Consider the following 25,970-nt stretch of genomic DNA (forward strand, 5'->3'; position numbering starts at 1 on the left):
TAGTTGGTGTGAAAGCTGCACCTTGTGTGGACACAAGGTGACAGTCGGCTCTTGTTCAGAGGGTTTTCAGAAAATACAACCCCATGTGTCTTTCACAGGGAGGAGCTAGGGATTGACAAAGCATTTCATACTGTCTGTATGGGAAGAGCTTTACAGAGCCGAAGGCTCTATCAGACCTAAGCCCCCTATTAGAGCAGAACACTTCAACCTGCTCATCTGTGCAGGGTTGCCAAAGGAAAGACTTGATTGTCAGAAAAGTAGACCACAAATGAAAAAAGGCTGGAGAATCCAAAGCATTTCACTGATAAGTAAGGGAAAGTTTCTGTTCCACACCCTGGCCATCCTTCAACATTGGCTCGTTTGTCAGCACTTGACAAATCCTCTCCCTAGTTCAGTGCTAATTTGCAGCATTGCATTGGTGGAGACAGAAAAAAAAGCCCCAAATAGGGTGGGAACCAGGAGGACAGCCCAGACACCTCACACTTCAGGTCTCTACCACGTACCCACATGAAGGTTTCTAAGCTTGGTGCCACCAGAATCTATGTTTCTTATTTCCCAAGACAAACAATTTTCCAAAAAAGAAGGAAATGTAGAACTGCGACATGTAATTTCAGTCAGCTACATTCATCATCAGTTTTGGATCTGCACCAGATCCTTGGGGGGAAAAAAAGCATCAGCTCTGAGCAAAGTATTACATTATAAAATCTACACGGAGATGTTTACTCTAAAATAACCAATTCAGAAAAGGACGTTCGGGAGAATCAATTTGCCAGACAAGCTGATTTAATCAGACTGATTCAGGGATAAATGAGGTCTGAATGTTTCACGTGCAGAGGGGAAAAGCTTGTTTTCTGTTTGGGACTTAAATTATCATGTGGTGACCAGCAGGCTTGAATTTCTCTTGTATAGATATATCACTGAAGCAGATATGGGTGGTAACACATCAGTCAAGGGTCAAGTTCCACAAAGCACATTTAATTCCCTGTCTTCATTCTACATATCTAAAGGGAAACTTAATTCCCTTTCCTTCCTCTATGCACCCAGCACCACAGCCTCAAACACCAACCCCACCTCTAGTAGAACGGCACATTCATTCCTTGCAAGAAAACAGCATGGAGAGTTCTGCAAATAATGAGAAAAGTAGGGCAGCATTTCCCCCAGCACCACGCTCAAATCCACAGGGATGTAGCATCAGAGACTTTTATCTGCACAGGAAAGGGCTGTGGCAGGTGCCGCAAGCATCAATCTGAGGCTGGCCTGAAAGACCAGAGGCACTGTGCTCATCCACAATCCATCCCAAACCATCGGCTCAGCTGGCCTGAAACAAATACAGCTGCAAGGGAGAATTTACATGCGTGGCAACTCGAGCTGCAATTAGCTGAGGAAATGGGTCCTGGGAGATCAAATTAGTTTGTGGCAGCAAGAATAGTTAATTTAGCATGCGCAGACAAGCAATTATTTCTTTCCCTAAATACCACTCTCTCCATGCATTGATGCCTCTCTGCATGGATCCACAGCCATATCTTGTAATATCATTTGTGACAGTCTTTTAGAAGCTGTTCTGCAGAGAGAATAATCCAGGTTTGCTTTAGTTAACCCTGCCCAAGAACAAGCTGCAGAAACAAGGGCAAGAGGGTTGCTGGGAGCACATAAGGGATTGCAAAAGCGGGGCACGTCTTCGCACAGCTTCTGCACGCAGAATTAGTGCCAAACTCCACACGGGCTGAACGTTTTGCGACCCAGACAGGAAAGGAAAGAGCTACAACAGGAAACACTTAAAGAAATTATAAACAAAAATAAACTTCAGGAAGCATTTTTATTGCCAGGGTGACTGAGCACAGGCAGAGGTTGCCCAGGGAGGTTGTGAAGTCTTCAACCCTGGAGACACTGAAAAGCCACGTGGACATGGACACCGGACAACCCGCGTTAGACAGCCCTGCTTAAGCAAGAGGTTGGACCCGGATGACCTCTAGAGGTCCTTTCCAACCTCATCCATTTTGTGATTATGTGAAAAAGCTCATTAACTCACTCTGCTGAAGACGGAAAGCAAATGGCCCATATTTACGTTCAGGAAAGCAAATGGCCCATATTTACTCGGTAGAGCTGGTTTTGCTGACTTAACATTGGCTGCTTTCCCAGAAGGCAGAGGGAAGTTTTCAACTTTTGCATCAGATTGAGCTTTTGGCATTAACCTCAACGTTTGGGAAGAAACCACTCCCATACAATGTCCAAAGAATGAAGGTTGTCTGGGTCACAATGGCACCTACAGGCCACTTGAAAATTCAACTCTGAATTAAAAATCTTTTCTTGCACTCACATTCCAGTACCTTGGCAGTAACAATTCCAGAGTCATCTATACCAGTTGAACTGGGTAGAGAAGTCTTGTGCTCTTCTAAGAATAAACAGAGGAGGCATCTTTGCAGGCACAAGGCTCGCTTGGTGGTGGTTTCTTGTTTTTGAACACAGCCCCTTTACAGGGATGAAACAGAATTTTCCTATAGTGCAAGGGATCCAGTGTCAAAACAAAAATCTTTCTCTTTTACTTCTTATCTCCCACTCACAGGAATAACAGAATTAGTAGAAATGCTAGTCATGTATGGCATGACAACCTTGAGCTCACTGTTTCCAAATATGGTACTGTAATTTCATCCAGAAGTTTATTGCAATATACATGATTTAGGCTTGCATTTTATTAAGGAAAAGAAAAATTAATTCAACTTATTAGACCAGTCAGGCAGGCTCCCAGGTTCTTAAAAATGTATCACAGAACTTGCCCATTCCCAATTAGGGCAAACCACACAGTCAAACTGACACCAGGAAGAAATATCTGGAAGGCAAGCAATAGTTCTTTAGGAAAGTGCTTTGGTCTTACTTAACATTTTACCTGGCTAGCAATTCTAGACTTCAGCCTGCTTAGACAGCAACAACTTCCGTGGTTTAAAAGGAGCCTCTGTACATAGATCAAAAGAGTGCACTGGCCAAGTTTCAGACACTGTCTATCCATCTAGTTTAGATACAGAGATCCTACTTTATCACACTTTCCATTATTTTTAAAGATGCAAGACAACCAACAAGCAATTAAGATTTATTCTTATGAAGGAGAAACGTCAGCACATAATATATCTTATTTTATTTATATTCCATGAACATCACTGCAATTCCAGGAACTCAGAATACACTGAATGGCCGCTCGAATTTACCTTCTTTGATAAGCTTCTCTTTATGGTCCTGTGGAAGAAAAAGAATATTTGTTATTATTTTACTAGAGAAGGATTTCAATCAGCCTGGGATAAGAGAACAGCAGCTCTAGTATTTCAGCATGGACTACACAGAGACAGCACCATATATGATCTTAAGGGTCTTTTCCACTCTAAATGATTCTATAAGCACATACTCTGGTAAGAGCTGTTGTGGTTAAAAAGATAATAAGGCACTTAACTTCACCTACTAAAGACCTTCTCAGACTGACCTCACCTCACATCAAGCTACTCTTACAGGCCAGCAGAGACCAATTCCTGTGAAGTATTTTTCACCAAACTAGTTGTGTAACAGTTAATTTGTAGTACCTTAGTTTCTACCTCCTCCTTGTGGCTGAATAATCCAGCTTAGAGACATAATTATGGAGAAACTTCCCAATAACTTGTCTGACTGTGCTCACTTTCAACCCTTTCGTATCTCACTCTGCAGTCATTTACCTTTCTGTCAGGTACCATTACAGGACACTGTAGATACTGCCCAGATTCCTTCTGCTGGATAAAACCAGCAGATTTGCTTAAGACTTAGCAGTGTATCTTTTGCTTTCCCAAACAAAGAGCAAACACTTCTCAGAGAAAAATGTATAATGATTATTGTGCGTTATTTACTATCAGAAAAACAAGAAAAATCCCCAAACATCACTAAAGGAACTGCAATAAAGGAAAAGAAATTATCCTGGGCACTAATTAAAGACCTCAGTATGACAAAATACTGCAGAGGTACTGAAGTCTCAAAAATATTCATATCAACATGCTCAGTATGTTTCCTAAAACCTGTATTTTCAATTCATCCTAGCAAACAACATTCCCTACAAAGACTCTATTAATTGATGTTAGTGACTTGATCTAAAATGTTACTTCTGTGCAAAAGAGGGAAACAAAATGTTTTACAACAGCTCCAAACTCTCTACAAAAACCAGCCACTGTCTGCCAGTTACCTAGAATTTTCTTATGTATGCATAAAGCTGAGGCTTTTCATAATCATCTACCATTCTCAGATTCTGATGTCCACATTCTAGAAGTTAGAATGGAAGAAAGATAAACCTTCCAAAATCTTAAACAACCAGCTGAGGTCAGGCACTGCAATCAACATTATTATAACTCCTCCTGATTTGTTTCATGAGATTAGAGAAATAGTCAAGCAATTGCACTGAGACACTGATAAGTCTGTCCTCCATAAGCTTCCTATTTAAGTTTAGAAAGTATAGGTAATGCTTATCAACCGCTGAAAATAAGAGTCTCTTATGATTAATTTCCACTATCAGTGCTACAGAGAGCTTTATTACAGCAAAACAGCCTGATCGGGCAAACTGTGACTGGCCATACCCCAGCATACAATAAAAGGCTCTCAGAAAAACAGGACTTTGCAACCAGTTACGAGGCTTTGAGATAGCTGACTCGGTATCAGTCTTCCTTCCCTCATTACTTTAATGGTATTAATCATTCTGAGGTGCAGATCTATACCTCACAACCCGGTGTTTTTGCTGTTCACCGACGTTCGGTGTCGCCAGATGACTTACCCTGTCAAGTTTGAAGACAGTGATCCAGAAGAGGATGGGGCCTATCGCACAAACAGCTCCTAGGAAGGACGTCTTGGGGGTTGGGCGGAAATTAGGGTACACGTTGTGCGTCCTCGCATAGACCCAGCGGATCATGGCGGGGTCTTCCTGGGGTGCAAAGAAAACCGCGGTGAGGCCTGCGGGGCCCTGCCATGGCCACTCCACCCGGGGGACGCCGGGAAGGGCACCAAGGTCACGGGGAGGACGGGCAGCGTCCCGCCGGCACAGCCCCGGGCACGGCCCCGGCCCCAGGCCCGGCGCGGACCCCGCCGGGTGAGGCGGACGAGCCCCGCGCTCCCCCCGCTGCCCCTCGGCCCGCGCCCGCTCCCCCCCCCCCACTCACGATGACGGCGGGCGGGTTGGGGTTGTTGAGCTGCAGCTGGTACTGCCGCTTGAGCCGGGCGCGGATGGCCAGGCGCTCGGCCTCGGCGCGGCGCTTCTCCGGCGACGCATCGTAAGTGTCGGGGTCGAGCTCGGCGGGCAGCGAGACGTAGGCGTTGGGCCGGTACAGCTTCGCGGCCGACGGAGGCGGCCCCGACGCCATCTTGGACCCCGGCCCTGCCGGCGCCGCCTCCGCCGCGCCCCCTGCGGCCCCCGCGGGAATGGCGGGAGCAGCGCCCGCTCCCCTCTGGGGGGCTCGGGGCGTGCGGGGCACCTCGGGGCGGGTGGGACAAAGGTGGGACTGCAGTCCTGTTGAAAAATGTGGAATACGTAAAAGTTTTCTTAAGGAAGACTGTCCTTTGATGTTTGATCTTTGTATGCTTTCAAGCCTAATCAACGAGAAAGGAGATTTAGTCCGCGAAACGGCAGCTAACAAGCTCAAAGTGATGTCCAGGTGTTGGAAAAACGAATTACTTGTTGGTAGAATCATTAAGGTTTGGGGCTCGACCTGTTTCAATGATCTCAATCCTACCGGGATGTTAACAAAGCTTGGGAAGAAGGACGTACCACTGACGGTGGATACAAAGAATGCAGAATTTACAGGCCACAAGGACATTTGGCAGAGCCCCCAAGATAAGGAAGAAACTAATAAAGGCAGCTTGGCAATTGTGCTGAAATCAGCTCTGACTGGGTTAAAGGTGGTTCTGGAAGGGGCAGATCATGACCACCAACTCAGGGACCAATGACCCAAAAAGCCCACTGACTCAAAAGAAGTGAAAGACTGAGCATGTGGACATAACTAGCATGAGAAGCGAGAGAATCATTAACCAATAGAAGATAGAATAATAATTAATTAATGCAATACATTAATACTAATTAATAAGAGAACTAGGTAACTTGTAGCCACTGAACATTAATGCCTTTGCTTGCTAAAATGTATAAATGGTGAAAAGTTTTTGCTGGCTTTCTGGATTTGCAACTGTTTCTGTGCAGAACTGTAAATAAATCAATTACCTGGACTCTCTGGATTGGCTTCTTGCATGCCGGGTGAAAGAACCTATTTTGGGACAATAGTCCCAGCAGGTTGATTTCCCTATCCCCCGCAAAGAAGAGGGCCTTTGGGAATGAGCTGGTCAGGGATGTCGTGTTGTTTGCCTGCTGCCTGCTGGGAGACAAAACTGGAGGAGCATTGCTGCAGGGGCTTTTGGAGCCCTTTTCAACAGTATTCCTATGTTTTAGAAAGCATAGTTAATGCACATCAAACTGCTGAAAATAAGAGTCTCTTACAATTACAGAATCACAGAATATCCTAAGTTGGAAGGGGCCCACAAGGATCATCGAATCCAACTCCTGGCCCTGCACGGGACCATCCCGAAGAGTCACACCATGTGCCTGAGTGCATTGTCCAAACACTTCTTGAACTGTCAGACTTGGTGCTGTGACCACTTCCCTGGGGAGCCTGTTCCAGTGCCTGACCACCCTCTGGGGTAAGAACCTTTTCCTAATATCCAACCTAAACCTCCCCTGACACAACTTCAGGCCATTCCCTCAGGTCCTGTCACTGATTGCCAGAGAGAAGAGATCAGTGCTGGGTTAATGACTGGACCCAGTGATCTTAGAGATGTTTTCCAACCCTAATGATTCTAAGGTTTTGACTTTAGGAAGTTTCTTTCTTGTTGATATTAAAGGCTTTGTTCTCCAGAGATGTAGGAAAATATATGCAAGTTGTTTTTCTGGAAACAAAGTTGCCAGTAAACAAGTTTTCTGTTTTTTTTATTTCTTCTGATATACAAAACAGTGATAGCAGTTATGCTGATTGGGACCAAATAAGTCAATGGCTGTGCATATATAGTTATGGCCTGATTTACACTGGGGTAACTCTGCAAACTCAGGTAATGTTGGATGAGGGATTACAGTTTCCTCCTAAGCACACACAAAATAATACTGTTGACTTTATTTAAAGATGCTGTGCTTTGGCACTGCAATAATAGAACAAAAGCTCTGCCTCAGATTTTCAAATTTCATTCTTCTTTTTTCTAAGCACTTGGAAAATCGATGATCGCCTTTTGGTCTTAGCAGCTAATTAGGAGTTGTGACTTGCTTCTAGCAGGATGAAATACAAGTTGGATGTTCCTGAAGTTCATGTACCTTGAGCACCTGCACACATACACAGCAGGAGGTACTTTTCCCTCTCTCAAGTGCAAGCCTATAGTCCTTTCAGAAATCTCTCCTGCTGTTTCTCCAGCTTTTCCACCCTCATTTTCCTCACAAACATGTGGCTGCAAATCCAAGTGAAAACCAAGCTGCTTCATTCACAGTCAGCTCCCAAGGAAGTACTTACATGCCCTTTTTCTTTTTTCCCCAGTTTTCAGTTTGGGTCAGTGACTCCCGCTGCATGGAAGAATTTACTCCCTTTACTTTCCCATTTTGTGACCATCGGATTTAGTGATCTCTGTGTCCCCAGCTCCACAATTGTCTCTCTCCATGACCAGCACGTGGAGAGCTATTTTAGCAGCACAGTACCTATACCAGCAGCACTGCCATGCGACACTCCTCTGGTACTTTCATCTCTGAGTGTTTCCAAAGACTTGGCAGCCTGTGTTTCCCAGCCCATACGTGGCTTTCTTCTTTAAAAGCTATTCCTCCCTGCTCTGTCTTATTTCTTAATAAATGACACATGGAGCCTTGAAACAGATTAATTCCTGGCAGGAGCAGGAGTGTAGGTTGGATTAGCAAACTGGGAAGGGTTAGCCACTCTGTGGGAAATGGTGGGTGTTTTTCCCCTCTTTGTTGCATCACAGAGTGGAACAGAAAACTCCTGTTCCTGCAGATCTCCCAAAGGACTTTGAAACAGCCAGATGCTTTTCCCCGAATCTGCTGGCTCCTGATGCCTGTCTGTAGTGGTGTGAGACAGTTCCTATGGGCAGGAGAAAAGATGGTCATGTGGTGAAGTCACTTGGCAAAGGCAGCAGGTTCAGCTCCCAGCCCTCTTGCAGAATCTTTGTCCAAGCTGTGCCTTCTCCCTCTCCCCAGAGCTCATAGCTGTGAGTGTGCATGCTTGGCATGCAAACAGTGCTGAAATTAATTCTACTGGGAGAAAAACAGAAGGTATAAAGCAACATTTCCATTAACAACGTAATGTACTGTATTGGAAAATCGAGCAGCCAGCTGCTGTGCTGAAAACACCTTTGCATTTCATCTCTGATCACTAACTCATTCTACCTCCTGAAGAATCAAGGTCCTCACAGGGAGTGTTTTCTGAGAGATGTCACTTGTTTCGTGGGGTAAAAAATAACTAAATCCCTTCCAGAGAAGCATATTCTCTGACACTGAATCCTATACTTTGCAAGGATTCATCCTCCAAGGGTGAATTCGTGCACTTTCTTCATTTCGTAACAGCCATGTCTCTAACTTTAAAACACATCCTTCAGCAAAAGCCCAAGTCACCAATAGTAAATGTCTAAACCTTGCATAAAGCAATGCAGGATAAAGACAGAAATACTGCAGTCAAAGCACTTGACTGAAATCAGCGATTGTTTTTTCTCCTGCTGACAGGGACTGCTGCACAGAGTTAGAAATACTGTGATGACAAACTGTACTCCTGTGCAGTCCTTCTGCATCATCTGCTCCTTCTGGACCACCTTTATAGCAGACTGAACACAGCCTGCCTGCTATTGCAAAACCACCTTGGAAACAAAAGATTTTGCAAGAATGAACAAGACCCTTCTTGTCTCTATTTTTGTCAGCCAGATCATGGAGCTCATTTGACTCTTCTCCTGACGGCTGGCGTTGACCTAAGGAAAGCAGCGGGAATATAAAACAAGCACTTAGGAGAGTGGGACCACTCTCAGCAGGGCAACACAGGCTAGAACTAGAACATGCTGGTCATAAAACCACATCCTTTTGGGTTTACGCACCAAGGCTTGACAAGTAAGACCCCAAGTGTTTTTTCTTCTTTTTATCAGGGCTGATGCTTACTGAATGTTCGAGATTGGCAGTATTAAATGAAATGGACAGTTCTCCTATGAAAATGCCTTTGAAGTTTACATCATCTGTTTTTTTTGCCATTAGCAGTAACCAAAATGGAAAGAACCAGTCAAGACAATTAATCTTTGTCCAGAACCCTGTGGAGAGTTGACCTTGACTGGCTGCCAGATTTCCACCCGGCTGCTTTCTCACTCCTCTCCTCAGAAAGACCAGGGGAAAAAATTACATGGAAAATCTCATGGGTTGATATAAGTGCAATTCCTAGGAAAAGCAAAAGCTGCACAAGGGAGCCTAGTAAAAGGAGGAAATCATTCGCTACAGCCCAGTCAGCAGACAAATGTCCAGCTACTTTAGGGGAAGCAGGGCCTCTATATGCATAGCAGTTGCTTGGGAAGACAGATGACATCACCACAAATGTCTTCCCATCGTCCTCTTTTCCCTCAACTTTTATTTCTGAGCAAGACATCATGTGGCATGGATATCCCTTGGGTTATTTGTAGCAGCTGTCCCAGTTATTTCGCCTCCCAATCTCTTGTCCATCTCCAGCATACAGTCCTTTAAAGTTGGTGGTGGGGTGTTGGAGGGAAAGCCTTGATGTTGTGCAAGCACTGCTCAGCAATACCCAAACTTGGTGGGTTACCAATGCTATTTTAGCTACAGATGCAAGGCACAGACCAGACAGACTGCTGTGAAGTTTAACTCCATCCCAACCAAACCCAGTACAAAGCCAGCTTGAATACTGTCTGACACACCACTGAATTTCTGAGATCATTCTCATATAAATTAACCTGAAATCAGACACATTTCTATGACACTTTTTGATTGAAGCTGCAAATAACTTCCACCTTGAGTTTAAAGTAACACCAGGTACTGACCTTCAGTTTAGAGCTGTGTGATTTTTCTGGTGACTTTTTAGTCATGCCCCAAAATACACAGACTGAATGTTTTAGACTGTATACACAAAGTCACATCTTTTCAGTCACCAGAATAAGTGACTCTGTTCTTCAAGTGAATGAGAGAAAAATTAACTTTATTCACAGACCTGTCTCTAAGGTGATCATGCATAACACTTTCAGAAGAGACAGGTTAAATGTGCTGTCATCTCAAAAAAATACTTGTGCCTGTCAAACTTGTGCTGAGTGCTTGCAATTGCTCCATTTGCATCACCTGTCAAGCTGGGTCAACATGCTGCTGGGCTCTGTTGTGAATTCTCACTGACCTTTTGCAAAGAAAGCAAGCTGGAAAACAGGGAAGAAGCTGACAAAATCATTCATATCACAAGGAGGTTCCTGAACAGAGGTCCCTTACTTCTAGTTCCCACATGTAATGGGCAAGAATGGTCATTTGTCTCCTGTTCCTGTTCCATACAAGCGAATAAATTCTGACATGTGTGCTGCTGACCTTCTTCTGAAGGGGGATCAGTATCAGGCATCCATCTGCAGGGATACATCCATGGTAAAAAGCCAAATGGATACAGAAGGGGAGCAGTGTAAGAAGTGTTAAGACACAGCATAGTTTATCTGAGCTCAGAACAAGCATGTCTAACTGCAGCATATAGGTATGTTATTAAGTTGTCCAGATAAATGTAATCCGTTCTGCATTAAGAACTGAGGTCCCCAGTATCTTTATCTTATAGTTGTTTAAAGGAAGCCTGTCGTGCAAATGAAGGAGTTAACGTCGTTAGGGGAATTACAAATCATTAGTACATACAACAGGCCACCCATAACTGTGTATCAAGTGTTGAGCTCAGCAGGAGTTAGTTACAAAACCAGGACACTTAATGAGTCATAAAGCACCCGGAATAATGAGAGATGGCATTAAACAAGCCATTTCTGCCTCTCCTTGGCTTGTCCAGAGACGGTGACAAGAAGCCCTCTGCTGTTTCAGCTTTTCCTGTCAAATAAAATTTTCGAGTCACGGTGAATTATAGCTGTGGCTGAACTTCTTGAGCCAGGGAGCTGGTGCCACTTAGGCGGCCCTGGTGGGAGAAGGAGAAGATGGCAACAAGCATCTCGTCTCCACTCCTTTGCAGGTCATTGATTTTACCATTTTGGGTATAATATTCTTAGGTCTCCCTCTGCTTCCAGCTCCTTGCACAAGAAGCTATTAATAGTCATGTAACATTGAAAAGTGGGAGAGGAAAAGGTCTTAGAATAAAGTAGAGTGGCAATTAAAAAGCTGAATGTCTCAGGGTAAGTCCTGTTATTGGTGAAGTGTTAGAAGTGCTTAACCAGTTAAGTGGCAATGCTATTCCTAGACTTCCCCTGACAATGACTGTCAGGAACTGGACTATTCCAGCAAGCTGTCATTGCTCCAACCAGCCTTCTCCTGTCTCTCCGTTACTTGCTGGCTCACGAGTAGCATTGAAGCTCAGATCCTTGACCTTAGTGCTGGCCTGAGCTATGAGAAATGTGTGTTGTATCTCACCTTGGCTCGAGTTCCCAGCTTGACCTTAGACCTTCCTTGTTACTTTGGCCTTGCCTGGACATCACTGGGCTGTGGCTGGTCATGGTTATTGCCACTGGACCTGGCCCCGGCCCCATCACCTTGTCTGGCTCCCAGCTCATTCCAGTCTTGCCATCCCCGAGCTGCACTGTCACTTATGAAACAGTGCTCAACCTCATGACCATAGGGAGTGTGTGTGGTGCCAAGGGTGGACTCATACTGACACCAGCAAAAATTCACAAAGCAGTTGCTAACAAGAGCCAGTGAGAGGAAATGCAAGTGTTGCAGGAAGTGGCTTGCACAGGGTAAGGGGAGGCATCTTTTCTGGCCTGCTGTTCCAACACAGATCACCACTAGCAGCTGATGTTTCTTTTTCCCCCATTTCTCCCCAGGTGTTCTGTTCTGTCCACAAAAGAAAGGATAGATCTGCTTCATTCAGTTTGAGTATTGAAAAGTAGCAGTGCCTGCTGGGAACTCTGCCTGCTTCTCTCTGACGTGATTGAGAGAATTTTGGATGGTGAGTCCTCCTGCCCTAAAACATAACTGAGACACTGCTAACAATCTCTTGGAGATTCATTTTTTCCCTGTGGGTTGTGGAAAGAGTTTAGCATAGCTCAGATACTTCCCAGCTCCCTGAGTATCCAATATGTGACAGAGTGCTGCATAACCAAATGTTATGCAGCCTTTATTGCACCTGGAGGATGCTCCTGTAAGTGCCTCCCAGACCCACGGGTAAAACCCTGGACTTGCTGACAGCAAAGGAGAGCCCTATGAAAACGGCTCTGGCCCACAAAGCCTTCAGTTTCCCTACAATGCCTCACTTGAAGTTACATTATGGGTTTGGATGGATTTCCTTTCACAAACAGAGTGTAAGGAAAAGCCTGCTGTGTGAAGACCCAAACAGGATGGGCCAGTGAAACTTTAATCCCCAACAGATATGACAATCCTGCTTCTCAAGACAAAAATACAGTGCCCCGAGAGCTGGTTGGCTGTTAGGGCCTTGGCCAGTCATGGTGGGGTCCACTCAAGAATACTATGTTGGAGGGGGCCTCACTTTGGGGATCATCCAGTCCAAACTTCTCCACAGCATGAAATTAATTTTTAACTGGAGAAAGAAGCAGGACCTTATAGAAAATGACTCTTTAAGAAAGTCCCAATTTTTTCCTTTCTACAGGAAGACATTCAAACCCTGTGTGAGGAAAAAACTCCAGCCTGAAATTTGTGATAGATCAGTTTTGAAGGAGAGGCAGCTCTCTCGTACTGCTACATAGAAAAAGATACTCACTTTGTTTTCCTTTCTATATTTTGTTAGAAGTCTGGAGCTTAAATTTTAAATCAAGTCTTTGGGAACACGCTGTGAAGCAGACCATCAGTATGAATAAAATATGTTAGTAGGGACATGTTGAATTTATTGTGACTGTTTGGCAACCTCTGTTTTGCAGTGAGGAAGTACTTAGTTGTGGCAATGCAGAGTGGAGATTTTTTTGCTGAAGTAAAAGACAGAATACAAATGAGGCTGTTGCTGCAGAATGCCAGCTAGCGGGAAAGATACACAGTGTCCAGCCTGGGTATTTCAGTGTTTAAAAAAAATGGTGGTACTACTAAAACTTGAAACTTCTGACCTATAGAAATAGAAAAGCAGAGCAGTGCTTTCCCTGGGCTCCTGTTATCATTGCATAAATCAGGAATATTCATTAAACAAGAAATAGCCGGTAGCATTGCAGGACCCTGTGTCCATCAGTTTTCATCTGCCTTGTTGGGGAGAATGGGTAAGGCAGCTGCAAAGATTAAAAATTGCCTCCTAAATTAATGTCTCCCTGCTTCTCTGGATAACCTCTTAGCAGAGAGGTTTGCTATTTGTATAAACCACTTATATTTACAGTGCCATATCACCCTAATCCAACCAGTGTAATTGTGATTTGCAATCCTTAAAGGAAAGATTTCTACCTCTGGTGTGATCCTTGTGGGGCTCTTTAGACATGATGCTTTTCCTGCTCTCCTACTACCCCTGACTCCATCGCCTTGCACGTGTCTGCTTCCTCCCTACTCACCTGCAGATGTTTTTGCCCTACCCAATCCTTCACTGCCATCACTGCTGAAGGGCTCTTTACTCTTGAACCTACTTCGACTTCCTCTGCCTCCTTCACTTGCTGCTCAGTCTTCTCCTTGCTCTCTTCTGGATGTATCTCACTCACTTTCTTCCAAGAATCTTCATTCAAAAGAAGATCCAGTTGTGGTGGCAGCCACTTGCAAAATACTTAACAGATGACAACTGCAACTTTGCAGTACTCTGCTCCCTGTTCCTTCTCATCTTCTCTGTGTCAAGTCATGTGTACATAGCACACTGGGAGCAGGGGCATTCATGTTCTTTGTCCTTTGCTTTCAGTTACTTTAGAGCCTTCCCATGGAAGGGAAAACTGAAGCCAATGGAAGTGCAAGCAGCCATCGTACTGCGTGCTGGTTCTCCTCAGCACATGAGGGCTGATCAGTTTCTACAGCCAGCCCTTCAGTTTTATAGAGCAGTGCAATGGTGAGAGCTGTGAAGAAGGACCCATCCATCTCTGTACTAATGCTTTTCAAGGTTAATCCTTCTTTTCTTTGTGTGAAATATGCTGTCAGGAGTGAGTTTTTCATTGCTCAGGCACAGGCACAATATCCCCACCTTCTGTTGCTGTGTTGGTCTTCCTGCAAGCTCCGGGGAGGCAGCTCCCTCTTGTTCATGACATGGTCCACCAGCCACTGCAGTGACCAGAGCTGCCCCCAGCACATGGTCACAAACTGAATGAGTCCATGGCAAATTGCAAAGCCTAGTTCTGTAATGTCTGTATCAGTCTTTCACGGCTGGCTAAAATGCCTCTTCTGCCAGACCCATTAATAGGGAGGTTGCATTTCTCCATAATTTCCCCGAGGACTGAACACATCTCATCAATTGAAGGAAAAAAGGATGGTGACTCACACCTCAACCTGCCTAATTGTTTCCAGGATAGTCCTTCCCACCAAGGATTGAGAATGTCTGGGGTACACCCAGAGAAGAAGCTAATATGCCAAAATCTGTTTGTCTAAAATCCAAACAAATATTTGAAATATGATAAATTGCTCATGCTGCACAACAGTTGCCAAAGTCAAAATGCTTTTTCTTTACAATTGTATGACTCCTCCCCAGCACAGAGCAAATCTCCATTTCCCATCCCTTTGCTTTGCCTTGTGGGGCTGTGTCGACTTCTTGACCCTTCCTTATTTTATTTCACTGTTTAAAGAGCTTGGACAAAGCAGGAAAACTGAGCTCCTAATCTTGAAAAACAGCATATTTTTTAAGATCAGTGAAATTATGAAGCATTGGTTTCCTTGTTCTTAGACATAGTTTTTGCAGATGGACTGCAGGGGTGAGATGTGCTCCTGAAAGCCATGCTACCCTTTTGTCAGGCAATGATGGAAAAGGTTTTTTGGACCTGCAGAGCAGTCTCAGAGCAGAGTTACCTCTGGCTGTACTCTCCCACCTCTGACAGTTGTCAAGCAGTTGACAACTTCAGTTGACAGCTTATGGACTTTTATCATATTTTCTCACAGCACAACTTCTCCCAGATACGAGCATCTCTGTATTGTCTGAGTGGACTTATATTGCATTTGGCACCAGCTTTATCAAACGTTGGATGAACCTGTCCAGCAGCACATCTATATTTTTTACAAGATTTGGGACAAGTTCTTCTGACGTGCCTCTCATGTGGTATACTGCTTATGCAAACTTTTTAGGTGCATTGTGCTGATGCACAGGAACACAACTGCAAGATGTGACTCTGTGGTGGGAGGTCTCTTCCCTTGGACCTCTTGAAGGGAGAAGCTGTCACTCACTGCATTATCTTGACCTTGTTCAGAAGCAAAGGTGTAAAAGTATTTCTTGGTCCTACAGTCCAGACAGTCACAGATTTGATCAGGACTGAGTTCAAGCAGTTTCCTACAGAGGGCGGCCCTAAGGAGACCTTGGGGCACAGCATGCAGCCCAGCTTCCTGCAGGGGGATGTCCCTAGCACTTTAGGGCTGATGATGTTTTTAGCACTGGCTTGTCCTTGCCTGATACCTTATTCTTGGAGAAAAAGAAAAGTCGGGATTGGATGTCCCTTGGACAGAACATTAGTTGATCACAGCATAGATATTTTTGAGGCAATTTACTCTGGCAAAGAATTACTTTCTTGCTTGAGAGTTGCTTGTTGTTTGTGTTCTGTGGCAATGAAAGGCCAGGATGTGATGAGGAAAAGGTGGTCTTTGGTTCAGAGCAGGAGTGAATCACCAGTTCCACAGCTGGAATTGCCCTTTCAACACTGTTTGACACCCTCCTGCTTTTATGGCCTGACCCTATCTCAGGACTTGAAATCTTAGGATCCAGTCCAGAATTTCTGAAGAAGTCATCAGTCTTTCCTAGCAATGAGAGGTAGCTCTGAAAGCATAGTGGGTTAATGATGATGGTGATAAAAATACCAATAAAATAGTCTGACAAAATTTACCCCAACAACCACTTTCACATATTTTCTGTTTTGATGCAACATTTCTGTTTTATTTGGCAGAAACAGAAGTATTCTCTCTCCTGTTAAAAAAATATTTTTGTTTGTTTATTTTTCACTTCTTTTTCTCCTCTTTATACCAGTTGCTAAGGGAAACAGAGGAGTAAACAAGAAAGAAGAGTGAGAGGAATAAAGGGAAAGAAAACAATTCAGGTTTTGTTATTTTGGATAAATTTTTTCAACCAAACCCAGAAATATCTTCATGATAAAAGTACAAGAAAACTCCTTTCAGCAAAAGCTGCTGGTTCTCTGTGCTTTCTCAAATCAATTCCTGCTGCATGGTGTGTCCCTGAGTGTAGCAAAGGCAGACTAGCATTAGGTATGAAGAAAATGTTGGCTCCTGACAACAGTCCTAGTTCAGTTTTAGAACTGCAGAAAACCAATGGTAAACAGAAAATCCTAGTTATTTTTTTGACAATTATCCATAGCTGCTGTTTCACTTTACAAAGTAACTTTAGGTTGCTCCTTTCTGCATTAGTGACCAAAGCCTCACGAGATTCTACATAGACTGTTCTGGTTGGTTCTGCAGTGTGCTGGAGTCCCACTCCAAGGAACCTTCAGCTTCCTTTCCTGAGATGAAATCAATGAAGCTCTGCAGAAAGCAGGAGGTGAATAGCAGTGATGCAGCAAAACTGTTTCCTAGACAAAGGAGGTCTTTTCTGCAAGGGTTCACACTGCCCTGCAGAGACCAAAAGAGAGTCAAAACAAGCTCTGTACTCCTTTAGACATTATCAAACATCTTATAGCAAAACTGTTGCTCTTTATTAAGCTCTAGAATACTTTTCCACTAGGTAGCCAATAATTATGCAGAGCTAAATGGGAAAGGGAGGTTGAACAATGCAGTCCCAAACTAGGAAAACAGTGAAGGGTTCAAAAAGGAAGGGATCTCTGATCTAATTCCAAACTTAATATATGTTTTCAAGATGTGTCTCAGCTGAAGCAGTAAAAGTAATAAGGATCAGAAGTAATTCTGACCGGTATGCTGGGTTTCAGCCCAAAGAAAAATTCCTAAAGGGAAAATACAAAGGTTTATAATAGAAGCACCAACCAACTGTAGCTGTGATCAGTCATGCTTCTTCTACACCTTCATTCTTAACCCTGAGTTGCATTCAGTGAGTAAAAATAGCCACTGCCAAAAATACTAATTACTTTGAAGAAGCTGCAGTGCCATCACTTTTAGAGGAACTTCCTGTTGTTTCTGTGTACAGTGTTAAAATAAGCATCTGGTTCAGAAAACAATATTAAGGTTGTAATAGAACTCCAGTTGCTGTTTAACTTTGTCATAGAAAACAACACAGAGGGAAAATGAAAACATACAGGCCTTACTTACACAGAGCCCCATGTAGCAACATTGAATACATAAGATCTCAAGCCAAGCTGAGAAAGAGCTGCCGGCATCTGTCCAGAGGCATCCCTGACAGAGGGTTCTCAGATGTCTCCTTGGGAATGAAATGAAGGACTCTTCACCAGAAAGAACAAGCTGGTGTGTTGGCCCTGCAAAACAGCACAAAGGAAAAAGGAAAAAAGCAATCTCCCTCTGCTTGGTCTGGTAGCCAATACCTGTTGTAATGATGCAACGTGTGGGAAGACTGGAAAGAAAAGAAAATACACTTCCAGCCCAAGTCCTGGTGGATTATTAAATGTCAAAACACCTTGCCACCTGATGACAGGACCAAAACTCATTCTTAGGAGCTGCTTCGAGAGATCCATGCACAACACGCCATGCTGTGAAAGGGTGAGTAGGAGCACTGTGCCATTTCTTCAAGGCAGAAGAGCTCCTGACAGGGCAGGGCTGTGTAGCCCTGCTGCCTGCTGGGAAATGCCAAGAGGCTTCATACATGATGATGGACTTTTCCCGTGATGTGCAGTGCAGCCCATGGCCCCCTTCACCATTATCAGTGGGACAGTCAGGTTCAGAGATGTCTGTTATTCTTACCCATTAACCAATGTGACTGATGAGCTTTTACAGTGATGGCTACAGTGATCCCCATCTCCTTTGTGGGGATGCTCATTTATCCTTCACCACTACCAGCTGCAGCCTAGAGGGTTGTGTCTAACTGCAAGCAGTGTGAGGCCTGATTTTGTTCTTGGCTCTCTTTCTCACCTTGGGAAATCTCTGCCCCTGCCTTCTTCAGTTTCCTTGCCTATACAATTGTTATAATATTTTTATCCAATTTTGTTGATGGTTTGGGGAATTATGAGTGGACTGCATCCCACATGCAGGAATTTCTTAATGGAGATTGCATTGGGTTCTTTTCCAAAGAACCCAAGACTAAGTCTGGAATGTCATGGTTTGCTACATAATCATCTTGAGACTTGATCTTACTGTCACAAGGGAAGCATAGCCCTATGTATAAGAACTGAAGCAAAAAATTATTATGGAAAGTTTAGTTGAGGTTCCCCTCTGGTCACTACAAAAGGACCACTAGAGCTGATTCTCACTATGGCTAAAATTCTGTGTAGAAAGAGAATTTGACATCTGAGTTACCTAGGTCCTTAGTGCACAAGGTCAGGAAACAGTCCAGCTTTTTCTGAGTTCCTAATTCAGAAGTTTTGCCCAGGAACATTTCAGATTGCCCACATTACCTATTATTTGGAAATACATACATAGATGCATTTATAGCACCAGGCATTTTCATCCAAAATTAATGTAGTGGTACCACAGTGCTGCCACATCAAAGCTCCTCAGTACCATCTATACTGTGCCATTGTCAGAGAAGAGTAAGAGCCATTTGGCAAGTGGAGAATATATGTTTAAAAGGGGACAGAGCAAATATTTGTAGTTGCCTTATACTAAACAGGAGAATTACTTAAAGAAATCACAAGTCACATCACAGGGGTTTTACCATGGTGATGATGGATTCTCATTGCTTCTTGTGGTGGGCCTGCTGCTCCCAGGCTGGAGATCAAGCATGGGGGGGTAGTAGTGGCTGTATTGCACTGTGGGCACCTGCCCACCCTGTCCCTGGAGCCCTGCATTGGGCTTTTGCAGCCCCCAGTTTTAGTGCTCAGATTTTGAGTGTCCTTTGGGAGGAACTCCACCAGTCTACCAGGAAGGCACTCCTTATCCATGTTGTGCTCCTCTTTGCTGGTGATAATTGCCTTTCCCTTTCTGAGTCTCCAGGGCTGACTGCCTGGCAGCTCCACAGACTTGGAGGCACCTGGTGCATGTAGAGAGACAACTTGCCAGATGTTTAAGACACCCATAAAAGACCAGCTAGTGCCTGATGGTGAGTCTTCATGGAATGCTGATTTGTATACGTTTCTGCTTATATAAAGCTGATCCTTTAAATTGCTCTGTATTTTTAGCAGCCTAATAACTTCCATGGGAATACAATCTTGGTTGCCTGGGAAAATTGTATGTTTAAAGTCACCGCTTTCAGACTTCTAACCTTTTCCATCACAACAGGCTCTGATACCTGGCACTTGGACATAGCAATATCTTAGACTGTCTTTTATTTTTGTTTTAACCACTCAATTGCTAAATTCCAGTTCATATGCATTTTATCTGCAAAAAATAAAAATAATGTTTACTATATTTCTTCCTCAATATTTAGTAACTGCTTTGGTAAGATCATGTTTGCCTGTTTTACGTGGGTGGTTGTTCATATGGATGGAAAATTACAGTTATTTATAACTCCATACATATTTGCATCTGAACAATTATATCCATCTTGCTCTAGTATTAACTAAGGATAAATGAAATCTTAGTTTATCAGACTAAACCAAAAAGTTTCACTAATTCAACTTCTGTTTCTTCTGACTTCTAATGTCTAAAAACAAAGTTTTGCTTTTCTAATCATCAAACAAAAAACCTGAAGATGCCACTGTTGGAGACAAGGCATATATGTCTTCTCAGGAAGAGCAAATTATTTCCCAGCACCTCACAACCTGAAATGCATTTGCATAAGTTCCTGAATGAACTCTCATCAGTGAGAAATACCTCTGGGAAGTTAGTCCTAAGTCCTCATACAGCATCAAAAAGGCCATGTTGGTTTTGGAAATGCTTTCGTTAGAGAAAATGTGAAGAACTTTGCTACAAGTTAAAATTTTTTGCTTCCCAATGGCTGTTGGAAAGCTTCACTGTAAATTGAGTTAAACTGAACCTCAGCCTAGTGCAAATTACCATGCACACAGTGTTTCTTCATTGTTTCACTGTCAGCGTTCCTGAACTCACCTTACTCTGACTTCCCAAAGGCATCACTAACATCCTGTATTTTAGCCTGTATTTTATTTATGGCAAAAGAAAAAAGGAATAAGATGAAAATGGTTTAAATCCGTGGCTGCTCTGGTTAGATTTTTGTTGTCACATCAAAGCAGAGGGTATGCTGGTTGTCACACTGTGCTGGCAGTGGCTGTTGGAGAAGAAATAAAATAGAATGTACTGTTTACCAAATGGCCATTGCAGAAAAAGGTCACTGTCCTGTTACCCTCTGCCCTGAATGCTGAGGTTTTGAAGTGGCAGTGAAGGAGGAGTGAGCATCTGGTTCAGTACCCAGCTTGCTTCCCACAGGTCAAGAGCTGCAGCATGCCTCACCTACACATGCCCCAGTCTCTGCCTGATGCCTCACTGACTCCCAGGCAGGGCTGTGGTCGCTGCACAAACCTGTGGCACAGTGCAAACTGGGCAGAGCTGAGACAGGAGACAGGGCATGTTGGCAGAGCTGCTTCTAAATAGGATCCACATAGGATCGAAACAAGTTGCATGCTGTCCCAAGCCACATGAAGTGACAACTGTCTGTCTTCCACCTCGAGAAAAGTTCTCAGGTACTTTCTTCTTCTCAGACAGGACTTCAGGTCCAGCCAAAAGGCAGAAATACAGGTATAGGGGGAGGCGGGAGAAAAAGGACATCACACTTCTCCAGCCGGCAATCCCCTTGCCCTTGCTGGCTGATGCTTCCCCGGCAGAGAAGAGAGCCGTGCCCTCTGGTGGCAGAACGGGGGAGAAAGAAGTTCAAACCTCACCAAATATCCAGTCCAAGGATACAAAGGTAGAGTCTGCACGCTCTGACCCCTGCCAAAATATTTGACCTCTGGTTAGGCTTGTATTGCCCTTATAATTCAATCAGCTCTCATGTGAGGGGAGGTCCCCCGTGCAGTCAGGGTTCCTTGCTGCAGTCAGAGGCTCGCCTATGTTGGGCATGCCATTGTCCAGGTGGAATGGCACATTTTGGAAGAGTCCTCCAGCTATTCATTGACAGCATGCCCCTGACCATGACAGCTATTGCAGGTCAAAGTATGCAGCCAGGGCTGTCAGCATTTGAGTGCTTTGATACCTGCTCTGTCTCTCAGAGCTTTATAACAAGCCTGTCACTCAGCAGAGTTAGGAAGCTTTTAATAGGTCATGCTGCAGGATAAAGTTGATTCAGATTCAGATGTGGGAGAAAAGCAAGCAGAAGAGTTTACTGTTTGGAGGAGGACTTTCAGCTCCTCTTTTTACAGAAGAAGCAAAAGCAATTCTTGCCATTTGGAAGCAGTTTTTATGGATTCTGAATTACTGGTAAGGAGTACTCTCAGTTTCCATTCTATCCTTCAGTTTTGCATAGATTTTTCTTTTTTGGGGAGGTATTTTTGTGACATGCACTCAGTATGTTAAACCTTTCAATTATTTATCTAATTCATGATATATTTAGATCCAGCCGTTTCTACCCAAATAAATATCTGGGCTACGTAGATTCAACTTGCAAAGGGATTTTTTATAACTAGATATTAAAATACTGTTTCAGTTCATTGGTCTCCACAGAATCATAGCAACAATGCAGTAGCAAAACATATGGAAAGTGTGTCTCCTTGCAGCTGATGGGGAAATATGATTTTGTGGAAGATGCTCTCTTTGTATGCAGTGGAGGACCACAGGAAGCAGCCTGATGCTGGGAGGCTCTTTCTGTGGGAGAGGCAACATGGCTGATGATTTTGACATCTTCGAATTCATTTACTTGTGATGCCTGCTTCGGCCAAACTAAAACACACATTTTAGTGCCAGACTAGTCACTCATGGGCAGTCTGTTGAATATGAGACATTAGAAGGTGGCTTAGTAAACAATATCTGTTGTTCAGGAAAGATTCCTTTATTTACTACAGTATTCAATATACTAAAGGCTCTTATGGTCTCCTATATTTCATTATGTTCTCATTACCTACACCCAGATGGCAAAAACAAAATGCAAAAGTACTCATCTCAGGTACCTTTAGATACACATTATTTAGTGGATGTTGCAATCTTGTGTCATCTTCTCACTCTCAAAGAACACCCTCAACTTTTGAAAGAAACTTCGCATGCTGTTCTAGCTGTTTTCACCTGCTTTAGCTGCAAAAAGGCAAAGATAGGACTGGAAACAACAGATTCAGTCCTTTGCCCTGCTGTAAATTCCCTTCATGGCCCTTGGGAAATTGTTTGCTCTTGCTGTGACTTGGTTGCTGATCTGTAATAGGGCATATTACTAACCAGTCTCCTGGCATGTGGGGAGCAAAATTACATTGCTCAGTTACTGTAGCAATGAGGCCTGGAATTTGGGTGCATATTTTCCCAGGCACAGTGCTAGAATCCAGAGCAGTCCTTGGTGGTCTATAAAGCCCTGCACAGCCTCTGCTGCTGCCTTTCACATCTACCCTGGCCGCCTCTCATCCCCCTCTCCTGGCAGATGTGTGTGGAGGCCAGCCAGTCCTGCAAGGGCAAGGGAGCCAGGGTCTGGACAAGCTCTTGTTGCCTAGTATTTACAGAACAGGATGAGGGAGGGGAGAGGAGATGGCAGGGAATGACTTTGGTCTGTGGGAGAAAAACAAGTTTGTTGCAGTTTTTAGCAAAAATCTAAAAGAGGGAGAACTAAAAGAGGTCAGAGGAGATGAAAATAAAGAAGTATACTAAAGAAGGTTTATTTTTAAACCAAATTCAGGCTACCCTACACATGCACATATTGATTCCCATTGCACCCCATGTTGCATTGGGGATGCCCCCAGGCTTCTGCAAATGGGTCTGGCAGCATAAATTCCCCACCAGGCTTGAATGTGAGTTCATTAATACCCCTTGCCCTGCTGGTAAGGGGAACTGGGTCAGTTCCTCTGCCACTTGCATCCTGAACATTTCCCTTCTCTGTCTCATGCTGGCTCTGGCATAGGGATTTCGGGGTAGTTGGCAGCCATCTGGCATGGCTGTCATGTCCACACAAGAGACAAGCTTGTCTCTAATGGCTTTAAACTGAGCAATGGTTTAGATATTGGATTAGATATTAGTAAGAAATTGTTTACTGTGAGGGTGGTGAGGCAGTGGAATGGGTTGCTCAGACAAGTTTTGGATGCCCCATCCCTGGAAGTATTCAAGGCCACATTGGATCTAGGAAACCTGGTCTAGTGGAAGGTGTCCCTGCCCAAGGCAGGGGGGTTGGAACTCGATCTTTAAGGTCCCTGCTAACCCGAACCATTCTATGACACTGTGATTCTAAGGGCAAAGTAACTCTTCTTCAAAGACTCCCTTCTGCAGTGTAACAGGCTGGTGAGGAGAGGTGTGCAATGCCCAGAGAGCCTCACCTGCAAGTGCCTCCATCTCCCAGAGTACCTGGCTGGAGGAAAGATAAAAGATGCGACTACTCCACTGGCGTGAGTTCCAGCACTACCAGTGTGCTCCCACCTCACACCTGCCTCTGTACTGGAGGAGTGGACTTACCAGAGCTGAGGGATGAAGTGCATCAGCAGAAGTTGGTGACCGAGTCTGCAAAGGGTCTGTCTCTCCTATGCCTCTGCATGAGCAGCTCTTCACCTCCCTGAGAGGAATTGTGTTCCCCAGAATGACAGAAACTTTTGTTTCTGTCATGCTTTTGTTTTTGTCATTCTTTTGTTTCAACAGCCTGCATTGACTGTGAGGGAAAAGATAAAATTTGAAGGAAAAATAAATGGTTTTGGAGCTGTTCCTTATTTCAAACATGCCAGCCTGCTTCCAGTCTTAAACAATGCCTTTGTTCACAAGGCTGGGACATTTCCCTTGGCCAGGAGGGAGATTATACCCTTCAATTCGCAGCTAGGGCTTGGCATATGGTTTTGCCACTGCATGCAGAAGAATTAATGAAATGAGCTTTGGGCTTCCAGGAGATCTCATGGCAGGGATACTTGCTATGCCTTCTCTGTGCTAAGTGATCCTGCTTGATACACACAGACAGCCCTACATTTTAGGTTTTAAATTGAGTTAGTTTTCTTTTAAATATATTATGTTTATTGTTATGACTTCCTTCCAGGGTCATGGCTTGTCCTTGGCTGATTGCACTGGTCTACCAGTCAGTCAGAGCCCCTGCAGAAGTGCACCAAGTTTGACCAACTCTGTTGGCAGAGGCTTCATCTATACTAGAAAATCTAAACATCTGTCTGATTTCCTGGTTAGCATGCCCTCTGACCATCTTTTTGGCCTGTGCCAGTCAGTTCTAGCCTAAGAAAGAGCTGGACACAGTCTGAGAAAGAACTTGTTAAGGAGCAGTTCCCATTTATTTCTTTATTAATGAAATAACTCTGAGTCTGGTATCAGTTTCTGTTCACATCAGAGCACCCTGGACAGGTCTGGGATCAAGCCTAGGGTTCACTTTTAAGGCTCTGAAGAACTTATTGCATGAATATAGGTGGCAGCTTTCCTAGTGTTTGACAGCATCTCTAGGTCTGTGGACATATCAGCAGGCAAGAGGGGTTTGGACACAGCCATCCTGTTTTGGTGGAGAATTTAGGTGGCTGGACATGACTTGTGCCCTCAGGCCTTGGACGTCTCACATGGTTTTATTTCATAACATAGATGCAACCAGATATCAAGGGGGCCATCGCTTGGCTACAGCTGTGCTGAGGACAACAGCTCCCAGGCAGTCCTGCTGCTGCCAGAGGCACAACCTTCCCATGCAAGGAAGGAGGGTGATGGCAATGGCTGTTGTTCACCATCACAGGGGCAATGCTGGGGCCAGTGCAGAAGACTCATCTGCCTGCCATGAGACAGCTTTCAGCAAGTCTCCTTTCACTCTGCAGTGCCACTGACTGGCATCTTTCATGATGGTTTTTGGAAGCTACTTCTTTTTCATTTCCCATTTGGCCTCCCAAAATGCAAGTCTCTGTGAACCAAACTCTGCGTGGCCTGAGCAGAGATAAGTTTACACAGGTGATGTTCCAACACAAACAAAATCTGCAGCAGATTATAGGATTAACATTCACCCTGAAGGCAACAGCAACTGCCGAGCCTTTTGATGAGAAAAATGGAAAAAAGTGGGAAAATGGAGAAGATCAGGTTACAAAACCAGCTCTGCTTCACCTAACCAGAAAAATTGAGCCAGGCAAGCCTGCAAGGATGACGGAATGCTTGAGCATAGCAAATGTTCTTGCCATTGACTGGCCCCGAGTCTCTTACAACCTTAACACGTAGCACAGCCTGGAGAAGAGGCTGGTGACAAGGAGCAGAGGCAGGTGCCAGCCCCAGAGGCAGAGCTGGATGTCTCTGGCTGTGGTAGGGAGGCAGGCAGGAGGAGAGCTAGGGGTAAGGTGCTGCTGTAAGATGGCTCTCTCTCCTGCCTATCATTTTTGGACTTGCTGTTGATTGAGCAGAGTTGATGTTTGCTCTGATCCCACTTTCTCTTTGCAGAGCTTTCTGTAGTGTATCCAACTGTAGCAGCCTGATACCGCTTCACAAATTAGCCCTCAGAATGGGACAGCTGCTGAAGGGAGAGTCACACCTCAAAGAGTGGTAGAAAGCTGCCAAGAAACGGTATGGGATTGCTACTTATCCACAATATATGGACACATTGGCCATTGGGAAGTACCCAGCCCAACAG

General features: G+C 44.3%; 1 protein-coding gene and 1 long non-coding RNA gene across 3 annotated transcripts in view; one reads left to right on the plus strand and one right to left on the minus strand.

Annotated features, from left to right (window-relative positions):
* Positions 1-3,068: 3,068 nt before the first annotated feature.
* Positions 3,069-5,399, minus strand: NDUFB4 (NADH:ubiquinone oxidoreductase subunit B4). Its single transcript, XM_051779977.1, has 3 exons — positions 5,157-5,399; positions 4,775-4,921; positions 3,069-3,228 (listed from the first exon to the last, which is right to left on the minus strand). The coding sequence occupies exons 1-3, from the start codon at positions 5,355-5,357 to the stop codon at positions 3,169-3,171; spliced, it is 408 nt and encodes a 135-aa protein (XP_051635937.1). The 5' UTR covers positions 5,358-5,399; the 3' UTR covers positions 3,069-3,168.
* The window catches only part of LOC127467723 (uncharacterized), a 44,523-nt gene continuing 23,443 nt past the window's right edge, over positions 4,891-25,970 (plus strand). For both annotated transcript variants that reach the window (XR_007903268.1, XR_007903269.1), the window contains exons 1-3: positions 4,891-4,943; positions 6,490-6,681; positions 12,019-12,143. This is a non-coding gene — a long non-coding RNA (uncharacterized LOC127467723). The remainder of the gene's footprint in view (positions 4,944-6,489; positions 6,682-12,018; positions 12,144-25,970) is intronic.

Source organism: Manacus candei, unplaced genomic scaffold (genome assembly GCF_025592945.1).
Source record: "Manacus candei isolate 608988 ecotype Guabito, Panama unplaced genomic scaffold, ASM2559294v1 h1tg000014l, whole genome shotgun sequence".
NCBI classification, from domain to species: Eukaryota; Metazoa; Chordata; class Aves; order Passeriformes; family Pipridae; genus Manacus; species Manacus candei.

Coding starts and splice junctions, on each gene's coding strand:
- NDUFB4 (XM_051779977.1), bottom strand. CDS start 5,357: ATGGCGTCGGGGCCGCCTCCGTCGGCCGCGAAGCTGTACCGGCCCAAC. Junction 4,922..5,156: donor CCAACCCGCCCGCCGTCATC/GTGAGTGGGGGG, acceptor TTTGCACCCCAG/GAAGACCCCGCCATGATCCG. Junction 3,229..4,774: donor CTGTCTTCAAACTTGACAGG/GTAAGTCATCTG, acceptor TTTCTTCCACAG/GACCATAAAGAGAAGCTTAT.